Source organism: Nerophis ophidion, linkage group LG15 (assembly GCF_033978795.1).
Source record: "Nerophis ophidion isolate RoL-2023_Sa linkage group LG15, RoL_Noph_v1.0, whole genome shotgun sequence".
NCBI classification, from domain to species: Eukaryota; Metazoa; Chordata; class Actinopteri; order Syngnathiformes; family Syngnathidae; genus Nerophis; species Nerophis ophidion.
The window spans coordinates 2,352,177-2,370,167 of record NC_084625.1 but is presented as its reverse complement, the minus strand read 5'-3'; the positions used below and the strand labels follow the sequence as shown (position 1 = coordinate 2,370,167).

Sequence of the window (17,991 nt, the reverse complement as noted above, 5' to 3'; positions counted from 1 at the left end):
GTTCCACCCTGAGTCGAGTCACTTTTAGCAGCAGTTTGTTTGCCAAGCAAGAATAGTCCTTTACAATGATTATTGAAAGAAAATAAACAAATATATATTTTTAAATAATTAATCTATTTAGTATCACAAGGAACAGGAATCGCGATTTGGATGTGAACATATTTTGTTCCACCCTGAGTCGAGTCACTTTTAGCAGCAGTTTGTTCGCCGAGCAAGAAGAGTCCGGGACACAAGAGTATGTTTCTGTATCGAGATATAGATCTTCTTTTATTCCAATCATGAAACCACTAAAAGTTGCCAATACAACTTTTGAATGAAAGGCACAGGAACAACCAGAGCAGGCTGATAGGAGACTGAAAGCAAAGGACGGTACAAAAGACGCACGTACAAACGTCCGAGGGTCCGAGGAACACAAACGTGTTCCCGAGAGCACAACTTGGGTTTTTCTTTTTCCGACTATTGCTTTTTTCCAGGCGGAGGCTGCGGCCGCCGTGGTGTCGTCAGCACACGTACACGTTAGCTCCGTAACACAACGCTCCAGCCACAGACTCCACAACGGGGGAGGGAAGGGACAAGACGATCGCCACGACGACAACAACGTGATTGGCGGCATCCGAGCTGGTCCTCGGGCGCACTGGTGCTACCTCCGCAGCCGTGCTACTTGGGGGGCGGGGGGGGGGGGAATAAACCGATCCGAACGCAAACGCGGCAAATGTGGCGAGTTTTTTTTTATGAAAGAAAGGAAGTCTTCACCGGGAGGATGCTTCCCGCTCAAAGGAGCGCTAAAGACATCGCGGTCCAGTCCGTCGACGAGGCCGTGGATTACCTGGCGGGGGCGGAGTCGGCCGACAGCCGGGTGAGGAAGTCGCGCAGCTCCTTGGCGGCCTGGAAGCGGCCGTAGCGCCTCTTGGGCCGGGTGCACTCGTCCAGCAGCGCCTCCAGCTGGCCGTCTTTGGCTACGTGGGCGGGGGGGTCGTGGAGGAGGCCCCCCGTGGTGCCCCGCCAGGTGGCGTAGCGAGACAGCAGGTTCTGGCACACGGCGTAGTAGTTGTGGTCCACCGTGACCCGGGAGCACAGGGAGTCCTTGGAGAAGGACAGGCAGGCCTCGCGGTCGCACTCCTCGAAGCGGCTCTCGTACCACACGTCGTAGTTCTCCGGTTTGTCTGCGGGGGAGGGGGGGGGGGGGGGGGGGGGGGTGGGGGACACACGGGAGCGTTACATGTCGCCATGACAACCACAACACACACTATGTGTACCGGATTTCCTTGAATTGCCGCCGGGTATTTAGTATGCACCTGACTAGAATGACTCGTTTCGCAAAATATAATTTTTATTAACGCATGCCTAGAATCAAACTTTTAAAGGGGAACATTATCACAATTTCAAAAAGGTTAAAAACAATAAAAATCAGTTCCCAGTTTTTTCAAAATTTTACCGGTCTCGGAATATCCCTAAATAAAGCTTTAAAGTGCCTTATTTTCGCTATCTTCGAAACCACTGGCCATTTCCCTGTGACGTCACACAGTGCTGCCAATGTAAACAAACAATGGGAATACCACAGCAAGATATAGCGACATTAGCTCGGATTCAAACTCGGATTTCAGCGACTTAAGCGATTCAACAGATTACACATGTATTGAAACAGATGGTTGGAGTATGAAAATATTGAAGAACAAACTGAAGCTATTGAGCGAATATCTATTGACGCTATTCATAGCCATAGCATGGCCGAATAGCTGTGTTAGCATCGCCGGTAAAATGTGCGGACCAAACGATCAGGACTTTTGCGTCTTTTGACACTGGAGCAACTTAAATCCGTCGATTGGTAAGTGTTTGTTTCACATTAAATGTGGGTGGAAGGAAAGGTAATGTAGTTGCAAATGCATCTACAGGTTATCCATACATCTCTGTGCCATGTCTGCTTTAGCACCGCCGGTAAATAGCATGTTAGCATCGATTAGCGTAGCATGTTAGCATCGATTAGCTGGCAGTCAACATCAACAAAACTCACCTTTGTGATTTCGTTGACTATCGTTGCAAATGCATCTGCAGGTTATCCATACATCTCTGTGCCATGTCTGCTTTAGCACCGCCGGTAAATAGCTTTGTTGATGTTGACTGCCAGCTAATCGATGCTAACATGCTACGCTAATCGATGCTAACACGCTATTTACCGGCGGTGCTAAAGCAGACATGGCACAGAGATGTATGGATAACCTGTAGATGCATTTGCAACTATATTACGTTTCCTTCCACCCACATTTAATGCGAAACAAACACTTACCAATCGACAGATTTAAGTTGCTCCAGTGTCTAAGCGATTCAACAGATTATGCATGTATTTAAACAGATAGTTGGAGTATGAAAATATTGAAGAAGAAACTGAAGCTATTGAGCGAATTCATAGTCATAGCATGGCCGAATAGCTGCGTTAGCATCGCCGGTAAAATGTGCGGACCAAACGATCAGGACTTTCGCATCTTTTGACACTGGAGCAACTTAAATCCGTCGATTGGTAAGTGTTTGTTTCGCATTAAATGTGGGTGGAAGGAAACGTAATATAGTTGCAAATGCATCTACAGGTTATCCATACATCTCTGTGCCATGTCTGCTTTAGCACCGCGGGTAAATAGCATGTTAGCATCGAATAGCGTAGCATGTTAGCATCGATTAGCTGGCAGTCAACATCAACAAAAACTCACCTTTGTGATTTCGTTGACTATCGTTGCAAATGCATCTGCAGGTTATCCATACATCTCTGTGCCAAGTCTGCTTTAACACCGCCGGTAAATAGCATGTTAGCATCGATTAGCTGGCAGTCAACATCAACAAAACTCACCTTTGTGATTTCGTTGACTATCGTTGCAAATGCATCTGCAGGTTATCCATACATCTCTGTGCCATGTCTGCTTTAGCACCGCCGGTAAATAGCATGTTAGCATCCATTAGCATAGCATGTTAGCATCGATTAGCTGGCAGTCAACATAAACAAAACTCACCTTTGTGATTTCGTTGACTATCGTTGCAAATGCATCTACAGGTTATCCATACATCTCTGTGCCCTGTCTGCTTTAGCACCGCCGGTAAATAGCTTTGTTGATGTTGACTGCCAGCTAATCGATGCTAACATGCTACACTAATCGATGCTAACACGCTATTTACCGGCGGTGCTAAAGCAGACATGGCACAGAGATGTATGGATAACCTGTAGATGCATTTGCAACTATATTACGTTTCCTTCCACCCACATTTAATGCGAAACAAACACTTGCCAATCGACAGATTTAAGTTGCTCCAGTGTCTAAGCGATTCAACAGATTATGCATGTATTTAAACAGATAGTTGGAGTATGAAAATATTGAAGAAGAAACTGAAGCTATTGAGCGAATTCATAGTCATAGCATGGCCGAATAGCTGCGTTAGCATCGCCGGTAAAATGTGCGGACCAAACGATCAGGACTTTCGCGTCTTTTGACACTGGAGCAACTTAAATCCGTCGATTGGTAAGTGTTTGTTTCGCATTAAATGTGGGTGGAAGGAAACGTAATATAGTTGCAAATGCATCTGCAGGTTATCCATACATCTCTGTGCCATGTCTGCTTTAGCACCGCCGGTAAATAGCTTTGTTGATGTTGACTGCCAGCGAATCGATGCTAACATGCTACGCTAATCGATGCTAACATGCTGTTTACCGGCGGTGCTAAAGCAGACATGGCACAGAGATGTATGGATAACCTGTAGATGCATTTGCAACTATATTAAGTTTCCTTCCACCCACATTTAATGCGAAACAAACACTTACCAATCGACAGATTTAAGTTGCTCCAGTGTCTAAGCGATTCAACAGATTATGCATGTATTTAAACAGATAGTTGGAGTATGAAAATATTGAAAAAGAAACTGAAGCTATTGAGCGAATTCATAGTCATAGCATGGCTGAATAGCTGCGTTAGCATCGCCGGTAAAATGTGCGGACCAAACGATCAGGACTTTCGCATCTTTTGACACTGGAGCAACTTAAATTCGTCGATTGGTAAGTGTTTGTTTCGCATTAAATGTGGGTGGAAGGAAACGTAATATAGTTGCAAATGCATCTACAGGTTATCCATACATCTCTGTGCCATGTCTGCTTTAGCACCGCCGGTAAATAGCATGTTAGCATCGATTAGCGTAGCATGTTAGCATTGATTAGCTGGCAGTCAACATGAACAAAACTCACCTTTGTGATTTCGTTGACTATCGTTGCAAATGCATCTGCAGGTTATCCATACATCTCTGTGCCATGTCTGCTTTAGCATCGCCGGTAAATAGCATGTTAGCATCGATTAGCTGGCAGTCAACATCAACAAAACTCACCTTTGTGATTTCGTTGACTATGGTTGCAAATGCATCTGCAGGTTATCCATACATCTCTGTGCCATGTCTGCCTTAGCATCGCCGGTCAAATGTGAAGACACTCTGGTACATTCAATGGGGGTCTGGCGGCAGATTTCTTGCCAGTGGTGCAACTTGAATCCCTCCCTGTTAGTGTTGTTACACCCTCCGACAACACACCCACGAGGCATGATGTCTCCAAGGTTCCAAAAAATAGTCGAAAATACGGAAAATAACAGAGCTGAGACCCAATGTTTACAATGGGTTGAAAATGAAAATGGCGGCTGTATAACGAAAGTCGATGCTAACATGCTATTTACCGGTGGTGCTAAAGCAGACATGGCACAGAGATGTATGGATAACCTGCAGATGCATTTGCAACTATATTACGTTTCCTTCCACCCACATTTAATGCGAAACAAACACTTGCCAATCGACGGATTTAAGTTGCTCCAGTGTCACAAGATGCGAAAGTCCTGATCGTTTGGTCCGCACATTTTACCGGCGATGCTAACGCAGCTATTCGGCCATGCTATGGCTGTGAATTCGCTCAATAGTTTCAGTTTCTTCTTCAATATTTTCATACTCCAACCATCCGTTTCAATACATGCGTAATCTGTTGAATCGCTTAAGTCGCTGAAATCCGAGTTTGAATCCGAGCTAATGTCGCTATATCTTGCTGTGGTATTCCCATTGTTTGTTTACATTGGCAGCACTGTGTGACGTCACAGGGAAATGGCCAGTGTCTTCGCAGAGAGCGAAAATAAGGCACTTTAAAGCTTTATTTAGGGATATTCCGAGACCGGTAAAATTTTGAAAAAAACTTCAAAAAATACAACAAGCCACTGGGAACTGATTTGTATTGTTTTTAACCCTTTAGAAATTGTGATAATGTTCCCCTTTAACTGTCCCGTGTTCAAATGTCCCCCCACCAACTCGGTCAGGGTGACTTCAATCAATCAATCAATGTTTACTTATATAGCCCTAAATCACTAGTGTCTCAAAGGGCTGCACAAACCACTACGACATCCTCGGTAGGCCCACATAAGGGCAAAGAAAACTCACACCCAGTGGGACGTCGGTGACAATGATGACTATGAGAACATGATACTGTGATACTGATGATACTGATGACTATGAGAACATATGAGAACATGATACTGTGAAAGATCAATCCATAATGGATCCAACACAGTCGCGAGAGTCCAGTCCAAAGCGGATCCAACACAGCAGCGAGAGTCCCGTTCACAGTGGAGCCAGCAGGAAACCATCCCAAGCGGAGGCTGATCAGCAGCGCAGAGATGTCCCCAGCCGATACACAGGCGAGCAGTACATGGCCACCGGATCGGACCGGACCCCCTCCACAAGGGAGAGTGGGACATAGAAGAAAAAGAAAAGAAACGGCAGATCAACTGGTCTAAAAAGGGAGTCTACTTAATGTCGTGTCCCTCCCAATGCATTCAGTTTGGAGATAACCTGAAGACAGAAATTTTCCACTACAATTACAAATATAAAGTTTCTACTTTTTATTTGATAAAATAATTGTTTTTTTTTTATTCATCCAAAACATTCTACATCTTTTTTTTTTTAAATAGAAGATGAATATAATTTAGTTTTGTGCAGAAACCAATTCATGGGGAAAAAAAAGTTCTACAGTTAGTTGTTGAGTTAAACAAACAAACACAGGGGGCGGATCACACTTCCTGTACCAGCCCAGCACCAACAATGTACGCCACAAGGGACAAAGTTCATGTGCAGGGACATTTGTCTTATTGTCTTATCAGTGGCGGAGCAGGAAGGGGCTAGGAGCACCGTTGTGGTGATAATAATTCATGTGTTGCTTTTAATTCATCGATCAGCATGTTGGTCCGTGCCTCAGACGTTTTTACCAGTGTGTGTGTGTGTGTGTGTGTGTGTGTGTGTGTGTGTGTGTGTGTGTGCAACTTCCTGCCCACCTAATCCGGCGGGGATCCATATTTCACGAGAAGGTAAAATGTTGTTATGGAGTTATTGAGGAGACATTTTGGCGCAGGATGAAAGTTTTGTGCACAATTGTTCTTTTCGCTTCACCTTGAGATTTATTTTGAAAGGAGAGAGGGAAAAAAAAAAACCCCAAAAACAATCTGGAAGTGGACAGCAGCTGAGGTGAAAGCTTTTCAGGCTCGGAGAGAAGAAACAATATTTTATGTTCTGCGGCCAAAGAGGCCATCTGAGCTTTTCATTTGGCATAAATGAGCCACTCGGAAGATTTATTAAGAGAATAAAAGTCTTTCTGCCGCGTATTTCCTGCTGCTTGTTTGTAAAGTGACGTCTTGAAACACACACCAATGTAAATGTGGAATGTAAATGTTTTTAAATACAAGATGCAAATGTCTTCAAACACACCTGAATGTAAATGTGTTGAAATACACAAGAACTTACATAAATGTGGATTGCAGACGTGTTGTAATACACATAACACCAGTATATAAGACTGTATATAACACCAGTATATAAGATTGTATGTAACACCAGTATATAAGACTGTATATAACACCAGTATATAAGACTGTATGTAACACCAGTATATAAGACTGTATATAACACCAGTATATAAGACTGTATATAACACCAGTATATAAGACTGTATGTAACACCAGTATATAAGACTGTATATAACACCAGTATATAAGATTGTATGTAACACCAGTATATAAGACTGTATATAACACCAGTATATAAGACTGTATGTAACACCAGTATATAAGACTGTATGTAACACCAGTATATAAGACTGTATATAACATCAGTATATAAGACTGTATGTAACACCAGTATATAACACCAGTATATAAGACTGTATATAACACCAGTATATAAGACTGTATATAACACCAGTATATAAGACGGTATATGACACCAGTATATAAGACTGTATATGACACCAGTATATAAGACTGTATATAACACCAGTATATAAGACTGTATGTAACACCAGTATATAACACCAGTATATAAGACTGTATATAACACCAGTATATAAGACTGTATGTAACACCAGTATATAACACCAGTATATAAGACTGTATATAACACCAGTATATAAGACTGTATATAACACCAGTATATAAGACGGTATATGACACCAGTATATAAGACTGTATATGACACCAGTATATAAGACTGTATATAACACCAGTATATAAGACTGTATGTAACACCAGTATATAACACCAGTATATAAGACTGTATATAACACCAGTATATAAGACAGTATGTAACACCAGTATATAAGACTGTATATAACACCAGTATATAAGACTGTATATAACACCAGTATATAAGACTGTATATAACACCAGTATATAAGACTGTATATAACACCAGTACATAAGATTGTATGTAACACCAGTATATAAGACTGTATATAACACCAGTATATAAGACTGTATATAACACCAGTATATAAGACTGTATATAACACCAGTATATAAGACTGTATATAACACCAGTATATAAGATTGTATGTAACACCAGTATATAAGACTGTATATAACACCAGTATATAAGACTGTATATAACACCAGTATATAAGATTGTATGTAACACCAGTATATAAGACTGTATATAACACCAGTATATAAGACACTATATAACACCAGTATATAGGACAGTATATAATACCAGTATATAAGACTGTATGTAGCACCAGTATATAAGACTGTATATAACAACAGTATATAAGACTGTATATAACACCAGTATATAACACCAGTATATAACACCAGTATATAAGACCAGTATATAACACCAGTATATAAGACTGTATATAACACCAGTATATAAGACTGTATATAACACCAGTATATAAGACTGTATATAACACCAGTATATAAGACTGTATGTAACACCAGTATATAAGACTGTATATAACACCAGTATATAAGACTGTATATAACACCAGTATATAAGACAGTATATAACACCAGTATATAAGACTGTATATAACACCAGTATATAAGACTGTATATAACACCAGTATATAAGACAGTATATAACACCAGTATATAAGACAGTATATAACACCAGTATATAAGACGGTATATAACACCAGTATGTAACACCTGTATATAAGACAGCATATAAGACTGTAAATAACACCAGTATATAAGACTGTATACAATACTGTACATAACACTGTATATAACACCAGTATATAAGACGGTATATAACACCAGTATATAAGACTGTATATAACACCAGTATATAAGACAGTATATAACACCAGTATATAAGACTGTATATAACACCAGTATATAAGATTGTATATAACACCAGTATATAAGACAGTATATAACACCAGTATATACGACAGTATATAACACCAGTATATAAGACGGTATATAACACCAGTATGTAACACCTGTATATAAGACAGCATATAAGACTGTAAATAACACCAGTATATAAGACTGTATACAATACTGTACATAACACTGTATATAACACCAGTATATAAGACGGTATATAACACCAGTATATAAGACTGTATATAACACCAGTATATAAGACTGTATATAACACCAGTATATAAGACTGTATATAACACCAGTATATAAGACTGTATGTAACACCAGTATATAAGACTGTATATAACACCAGTATATAAGACTGTATACAACACCAGTATATAAGACAGTATATAACACCAGTATATAAGACTGTATATAACACCAGTATATAAGACTGTATATAACACCAGTATATAAGACAGTATATAACACCAGTATATAAGACAGTATATAACACCAGTATATAAGACGGTATATAACACCAGTATGTAACACCTGTATATAAGACAGCATATAAGACTGTAAATAACACCAGTATATAAGACTGTATACAATACTGTACATAACACTGTATATAACACCAGTATATAAGACGGTATATAACACCAGTATATAAGACTGTATATAAAACCTGTATATAATAATTATATAAGACAGTATATAACACCAGTATATAACACAGTATATAAAACTGTATATAACACAAGTATTAAATACAGTATATAACACCTGCATATTAGACAGTATATAACACCAGTATATAAGACAGTATATAAGACTGTATACAACACCAGTATATAACACCAGTATATAAGACTGTATATAACACCAGTATATAAGACTGTATATAACACCAGTATATAAGACAGTATACAACACGAGTATATAAGACAGTATATAACACCAGTTATAAGGCTGTATATAACACCAGTATATAAGACTATATATAACACCAGTATATAACACAAGTATATAACACCAGTATATAAGACTGTATATAACACCAGTATATAAGACAGTATATAACACGAGTATATAACACCAGTATATAAGACTGTATTTAACACCAGTATATAACACCAGTATATAAGATAGTATATAGGACTTTATATAACACCAGTATATAACACAAGTATATAACACCAGTATATACGACTGTATATAACACAGTATATAAGACAGTATATAACATAATAATATAACACCAGTATATAAGATTGTATATAACACCAGTATATAACACAGTATATAACATTATATAAGACTGTATATAACACCAGTATATAAGACTGTATATAACACCAGTATATAAGACAGTATATAACACGAGTATATAAGACAGTATATAACACCAGTTATAAGACTGTATATAACACCAGTATATAAGACTATATATAACACCAGTATATAACACAAGTATATAACACCAGTATATAAGACAGTATATAACAGTATATAAGACTGTATATAACACCAGTATATAAGACTTTATATAACACCAGTATATAAGATAGTATATAAGACTGTATATAAGACAGTATATAAGACTGTATTTAAGACAGTATATAAGACCGTACATGTGACGGTATATATGACAGTATATAAGACAGTATATAAGACCGTATATAAGACAGTATATATGACAGTATATATGACAGTATATAAGACTGTATTTAAGACAGTATATAAGACAGTATATAAGATAGTATATAAGACTATATATAAGACAGTATATAAGACTGTATTTAAGACAATATATATGACAGTATATAAGACTGTAAGAAGTTTCATCAGTGAAAAGAGCGCCAAGTCCTCTTCGCAGCACAAAGTCAAGCAGAAGGTTTAAAGGGAACAAGACTTTCTTCTCAAGGACGAAGCTGAGCTCAGCAAAAAACATAAAAACTAAAAATGAAAGTGTGAGCGTTCTTTAGTCTGAGTGTCATCGCGAGGAGGGAAGTCAGCAGAGTGGCAATCATGTGGAGAAGTGATGCAAGGCAGAAGGTGACATGTTGTCATCATGGCAGCTGCACTCCCTGCTGGGAATTACAGGAGGTTGTCACTTATGGACGTCACAGTTCTACATCTGAGGCCTTCCATGTTGGACCTGCTCACCAAACACATCCACATGTTTGTCATGTTCCATATTCTCAATGACACATCAACCTTTTGGCCTTGCTTGCTTACAGGAACTTGCTGGCGTCGTTGATTCAATCTGCAGTCCACACATATCTCTTATGTGTGACTGCCATCTACTGGTCACACTGATCATTATAAAATAGTGTTGAGGTCGGCAAGCACAAGCAGAATGAATACGTGCATAAGGCGCACTGTCCCTTTTTGAGGAAATGAAAGGATTTTAAGTGCGCCTAATAGTCTGAAAAATAGGGGAGTAGTTCAATTTTTTGGTACCGGTACCAAAATGTATTGCAATACTTTTCGAAATATGTCGGTACTGGTACCAAAATATTGGTATGGGGACAACCCTAATAGACGCTATAAGGCGATTCTTGCCAATGTTGTGCTAATTAGTTAGCGAGCATGTTTTTGTTCTGCTTCAGCATACAAACTTGTCCATTCAGCAACCGTGTTCAAGAACTAATTTAGCTGATTAACTATTATTAATATATTGATTTATCAATGTTTATTTATATAGCCCCAAATCACAAATGTCTCAAAGGACTGCACAAACCATTACGACTACGACATCCTCGGAAGAACCCACAAGAGGGCAAGGAAAACTCACACCCAGTGGGCAGGGAGAATTCACATCCAGTGGGACGCCAGTGACAATGCTGACTATGAGAAACCTTGGAGAGGACCTCAGATGTGGGCAACCCCCCCCCCTCTAGGGGACCGAAAGCAATGGATGTCGAGCAGGTCTAACATGATACTGTGAAAGTTCAATCCATAGTGGCTCCAACACAGCCGCGAGAGTTCAGTTCAAAGCGGGTCCAAGACAGCAGCGAGAGTCCTGTCCACAGGAAACCATCTCAAGCGGAGGCGGATCAGCAGCGTAGGAATGGACCGCTCTGGACAGCCAGTACTTCATCCATGGTCATCGGACCGGACCCCCTCCACAAGGGAGGGGGGGACAGAGGAGAAAAAGAAAAGAAGCGGCAGATCAACTGGTCTAAAAAGGAGGTCTATTCAAAGGCTAGAGTATACAGATGAGTTTTAAGGTGAGACTTAAATGCTTCTACTGAGGTAGCATCTCGAACTGTTACCGGGAGGGCATTCCAGAGTACTGGAGCCCGAACGGAAAACGCTCTATAGCCCGCAGACTTGTTTTGGGCTCTAGGAATCACTAATTCCTAATCACTAATATATTATATTAATTAATTATATATATATATATATATATATATATATATGTATATATATATATATATATATATTAGTTAATTATATATTATATATATTATATTAGGGCTTCACGGTGGCAGAGGGTTAGTGCGTCTGCCGCACAATACGAAGTTCCTGCAGTCCTGGGTTCAAATCCAGGCTCGGGAACTTTCTGTGTGGAGTTTGCATGTTCTCCCCGTGAATGCGTGGGTTCCCTCCGGGTACTCCGGCTTCCTCCCACCTCCAAAGACATGCACCTGGGGATAGGCCCCTCCCACTTCCAAAGACATGCACCTGGGGATAGGCCCCTCCCACTTCCAAAGACATACACCTGGGGATAGGCCCCTCCCACTTCCAAAGACATGCACCTGGGGATAGGCCCCTCCCACCTCCAAAGACATGCACCTGGGGATAGGCCCCTCCCACTTCCAAAGACATGCACCTGGGGATAGGCCCCTCCCACCTCCAAAGACATGCACCTGGGGATAGGCCCCTCCCACCTCCAAAGACATGCACCTGGGGATAGGCCCCTCCCACCTCCAAAGACATGCACCTGGGGATAGGCCCCTCCCACCTCCAAAGACATGCACCTGGGGATAGGCCCCTCCCACCTCCAAAGACATGCACCTGGGGATAGGCCCCTCCCACTTCCAAAGACATGCACCTGGGGATAGGTTGATTGGCAACACTAAATGGTCCCTAGTGTGTGAATGTGAATGTTGTCTGTCTATCTGTGTTGGCCCTGCGATGAGGTGGCGACTTGTCCAGGGTGTACCCCGCCTTCCGCCCGATTGTAGCTGAGATAGGCGCCAGCGCCCCCCGCGACCCCGAAAGGGAATAAGCGGTAGAAAATGGATGGATGGATATATTATATTATATTGTCCTGGTTTTCTTTTTAGTCTTTTCTTTGTCTTTGTTTACTTGTTAATCTTCTTTTTTGTCCGTGTTTTTTTGTTAGTCTTCTTCTTTATTTTTGTTTTCTTCTTTGTTTTTGTCTTGTTCTTTTTCTTGGCCTTCTTTTTTGTCTTAGTTTTTCTTCTTTGTCTTAGTTTGTAGTCTTCGTCTTGGTTTTGGTCTTGGCCTTATTCTTAGTCTTGGTCCTGGTCCTGGTCCTGGTCCTGGTCCACTGTTTTGATGTGAAGTTGTTTTTTTGGAGTTGACAAGTTTCTATTTGGATCTGCCATCTTGGCGCTGCATCACGTTGTCGTCTGTCATGTGACGTGTGGTTATTAGAGGATGTATATATTAACTATAATATATTATATATATTCAATCAATCAATCAATCAATCAATGTTTATTTATATAGCCCATAATCACAAATGTCTCAAAGGACTGCACAAGTCATTACGACTACAACATCCTCGGAAGAACCCACAAAAGGGCAAGGAAAACTCACACCCAGTGGGCAGGGAGAATTCACATCCAGTGGGACGCCAGTGACAATGCTGACTATGAGAAACCTTGGAGAGGACCTCAGATGTGGGCAACCCCCCCCCTCTAGGGGACCGAAAGCAATGGATGTGGAGCGGGTCTAACATGATACTGTGAAAGTTCAATCCATAGTGGCTCCAAGACAGCAGTGAGAGTCCCGTCCACAGGAAACCATCTCAAGCGGATCAGCAGCGTAGAGATGTCCCCAACCGATACAGGCGAGCGGTCCATCCTGGGTATTAATGTATAGTAAACTAATGCAAGCGAGCCCTCGTCGTCTTCACCGCGGGCATTGAACAAAACGCCGCACGTCGGGTCGACGAATCAATCGGCCCGACTCTAAACGGATCAATCATCACAATTTCCAGCCGGGACGACGGCGTATTAGATGTTGAGTTCAGGGGGGTCAGCGCTCATTTCCTGTGACCTCGCAAGGCTCGTTAGCGCCGCTTGTCGCACGCTCGGCGTGTCGGCCTGACAAAAGCGTGGCGAGCCAACACAACAACAATGACGGGATGGCGGTTTCACCCGTGCCACCTTGTCCCCGTCCATCCTCTTATCTCTAAAAGAATAATACAATCACACACACACATATATATATATATATATATATATATACATATATATTCCTTCACATCTGTCACGGGGAAGGCGGGCGGAGCTTCAGCATCTGCCGACACAACAGTCCATCACTTTAATAGGATTTCTGCAGAAAAGCACAAATCAAAACAAAAGTGACTGGGTGGTCCTCCCCCTCTTGGGGGGGGGGCGTGTGATGGATCTCCTTATGAGCTTTTTTTTTTCGGGGGGGGGAGGAGCTCGTGATCATCACTGCTTTGAAGAAGGAGCAGGTTCTGACTTCATAGACCGGGACCAAGGACCCCCAAAGTGATGGTCGTCCTACTTCTACATCCTGTCATGAAGGATCCTTGTCCAAGATTTTTGATTAATAGCAATAAAGTCGCTACTGCTGGAGGCAGTCGGCAACTCACGCGCTAATCGCTGGCTGACATCCGGAGCGTTTTGGTGTTGCTTGCTTACGGGTACATGCTCACGTCGTTTATTTATGGAATCTGCGGACTCACATGTATCTCTTATGTGTGACTGCCATCTACTGGTCACACTTATTACATCATGTACCGTATAAAAAAAGCATTGAGGTGAGTAAGCACAACCAGAATTGATACGTACATAAGGCACACTTGTCCATTTAAGAGCAAATGAAAGTATTTTACATGTGTCTGATAGTCTGGAAAAATAGGGTGATAGTTCAATATTTTGGTGCCGGTACCAAAATATAATAAAGGGCTGATCGCTAAAAGGCAAGAGGAGTGCTAATGGCTAGCTGGCAACGAGATCGCACTTATTGCTAACTGGCAACTAAAGCGCCAAATGCCAGATGGCATCTGGAGAGTTATTTGTTAACTGGCAACTTGTCTGCTAATAACTAGCTGACAACAGGCGCACTAATCGCTACCTGACAACCAGGGTACTAATCACTAGCTAACAACGGGCGCACTAATCGCTACCTGACAACCAGGGTACTAATCACTAGCTGACAACGGGCGCACTAATCGCTACCTGACAACCAGGGTACTAATCACTAGCTGACAACGGGCGCACTAATCGCTACCTGACAACCAGGGTACTAATCACTAGCTGACAAAGGGCGCACTAATCGCTACCTGACAACCAGGGTACTAATCACTAGCTGGCAACAGGCGCACTAATCGCTACCTGACAACCAGGGTACTAATCACTAGCTGACGACAGGCGCACTAATCGCTACCTGACAACCAGGGTACTAATCACTAGCTGACAAGGGGCGCACTAATCGCTACCTGACAACCAGGGTACTAATAACTAGCTGACAACGGGCGCACTAATCGCTACCTGACAACCAGGGTACTAATCACTAGCTGACGACAGGCGCACTAATCGCTACCTGACAACCAGGGTACTAATCACTAGCTGACAACAGGCGCACTAATCGCTACCTGACAACCAAGGTACTAATCACTAGCTGACAAGGGGCGCACTAATCGCTACCTGACAACCAAGGTACTAATCACTAGCTGACAAGGGGCGCACTAATCGCTACCTGACAATCAGGGTACTAATCACTAGCTGACGACAGGCGCACTAATCGCTACCTGACAACCAGGGTACTAATCACTAGCTGACAACGGGCGCACTAATCGCTACCTGACAACCAGGGTACTAATCACTAGCTGACAAGGGGCGCACTAATCGCTACCTGACAACCAGGGTACTAATCACTAGCTGACAAGGGGCGCACTAATCGCTACCTGACAACCAGGGTACTAATCACTAGCTGACGACAGGCGCACTAATCGCTACCTGACAACCAGGGTACTAATCACTAACTGACAACGGGCGCACTAATCGCTACCTGACAACCAGGGTACTAATCACTAGCTGACAACGGGCGCACTAATCGCTACCTGACAACCAGGGTACTAATCACTAGCTGACAACAGGCGCACTAATCGCTACCTGACAACCAGGGTACTAATCACTGGCTGACAACAGGCGCACTAATCGCTACCTGACAACCAGGGTACTAATCACTAGCTGACAACGGGCGCACTAATCGCTACCTGACAACCAGGGTACTAATCACTAGCTGACAAGGGGCGCACTAATCGCTACCTGACAACCAGGGTACTAATCACTAGCTGACGACGGGCGCACTAATCGCTACCTGACAACCAGGGTACTAATCACTAACTGACAACGGGCGCACTAATCGCTACCTGACAACCAGGGTACTAATCACTAGCTGGCGACAGGCGCACTAATCGCTACCTGACAACCAGGGTACTAATCACTAGCTGACGACAGGCGCACTAATCGCTACCTGACAACAGGGTACTAATCACTAGCTGACAAGGGGCGCACTAATCGCTACCTGACAACCAGGGTACTAATCACTAGCTGACGACAGGCGCACTAATCGCTACCTGACAACCAGGGTACTAATCACTAGCTGACAAGGGGCGCACTAATCGCTACCTGACAACCAGGGTACTAATCATTAGCTGACGACAGGCGCACTAATCGCTACCTGACAACCAGGGTACTAATCACTAGCTGACGACAGGCGCACTAATCGCTACCTGACAACCAGGGTACTAATCACTAGCTGACGACAGGCGCACTAATCGCTACCTGACAACCAGGGTACTAATCACTAGCTGACAAGGGGCGCACTAATCGCTACCTGACAACCAGGGTACTAATAACTAGCTGACGACAGGCGCACTAATCGCTACCTGACAACCAGGGTACTAATCACTAGCTGACAAGGGGCGCACTAATCGCTACCTGACAACCAGGGTACTAATCACTAGCTGACAACGGGCGCACTAATCGCTACCTGACAACCAGGGTACTAATCACTAGCTGACAAGGGGCGCACTAATCGCTACCTGACAACCAGGGTACTAATCACTAGCTGACGACAGGCGCACTAATCGCTACCTGACAACCAGGGTACTAATCACTAGCTGACAAGGGGCGCACTAATCGCTACCTGACAACCAGGGTACTAATCACTAGCTGACGACAGGCGCACTAATCGCTACCTGACAACCAGGGTACTAATCACTAGCTGACGACAGGCGCACTAATCGCTACCTGACAACCAGGGTACTAATCACTAGCTGACGACAGGCGCACTAATCGCTACCTGACAACCAGGGTACTAATCACTAGCTGACAACAGGCGCACTAATCGCTACCTGACAACCAGGGTACTAATCACTAGCTGACAAGGGGCGCACTAATTGCTACCTGACAACCAGGGTACTAATCACTAGCTGACGACAGGCGCACTAATCGCTACCTGACAACCAGGGTACTAATCACTAGCTGACAACAGGCGCACTAATCGCTACCTGACAACCAGGGTACTAATCACTAGCTGACAAGGGGCGCACTAATCGCTACCTGACAACCAGGGTACTAATCACTAGCTGACGACAGGCGCACTAATCGCTACCTGACAACCAGGGTACTAATAACTAGCTGGCAACAGGCGCACTAATCGCTACCTGACAACCAGGGTACTAATCACTAGCTGACAACGGGCGCACTAATCGCTACCTGACAACCAGGGTACTAATCACTAGCTGACGACAGGCGCACTAATCGCTACCTGACAACCAGGGTACTAATAACTAGCTGACAACGGGCGCACTAATCGCTACCTGACAACCAGGGTACTAATCACTAGCTGACGACAGGCGCACTAATCGCTACCTGACAACCAGGGTACTAATAACTAGCTGACAACGGGCGCACTAATCGCTACCTGACAACCAGGGTACTAATCACTAGCTGACAACGGGCGCACTAATCGCTACCTGACAACCAGGGTACTAATCACTAGCTGACAAGGGGCGCACTAATCGCTACCTGACAACCAGGGTACTAATCACTAGCTGACAAGGGGCGCACTAATCGCTACCTGACAACCAGGGTACTAA

At 42.8% G+C, this 17,991-nt stretch overlaps 1 protein-coding gene across 1 annotated transcript in view; it reads right to left on the bottom strand.

Annotated features, from left to right (window-relative positions):
* Window positions 1-236: 236 nt before the first annotated feature.
* Window positions 237-17,991, bottom strand: part of dipk2ab (divergent protein kinase domain 2Ab) — a 173,140-nt gene continuing 155,385 nt past the window's right edge. Inside the window, exon 4 of the mRNA XM_061921245.1 lies at window positions 237-1,163. Coding sequence (XP_061777229.1) covers window positions 823-1,163 — 341 coding nt within the window. The 3' untranslated portion in view covers window positions 237-822. The remainder of the gene's footprint in view (window positions 1,164-17,991) is intronic.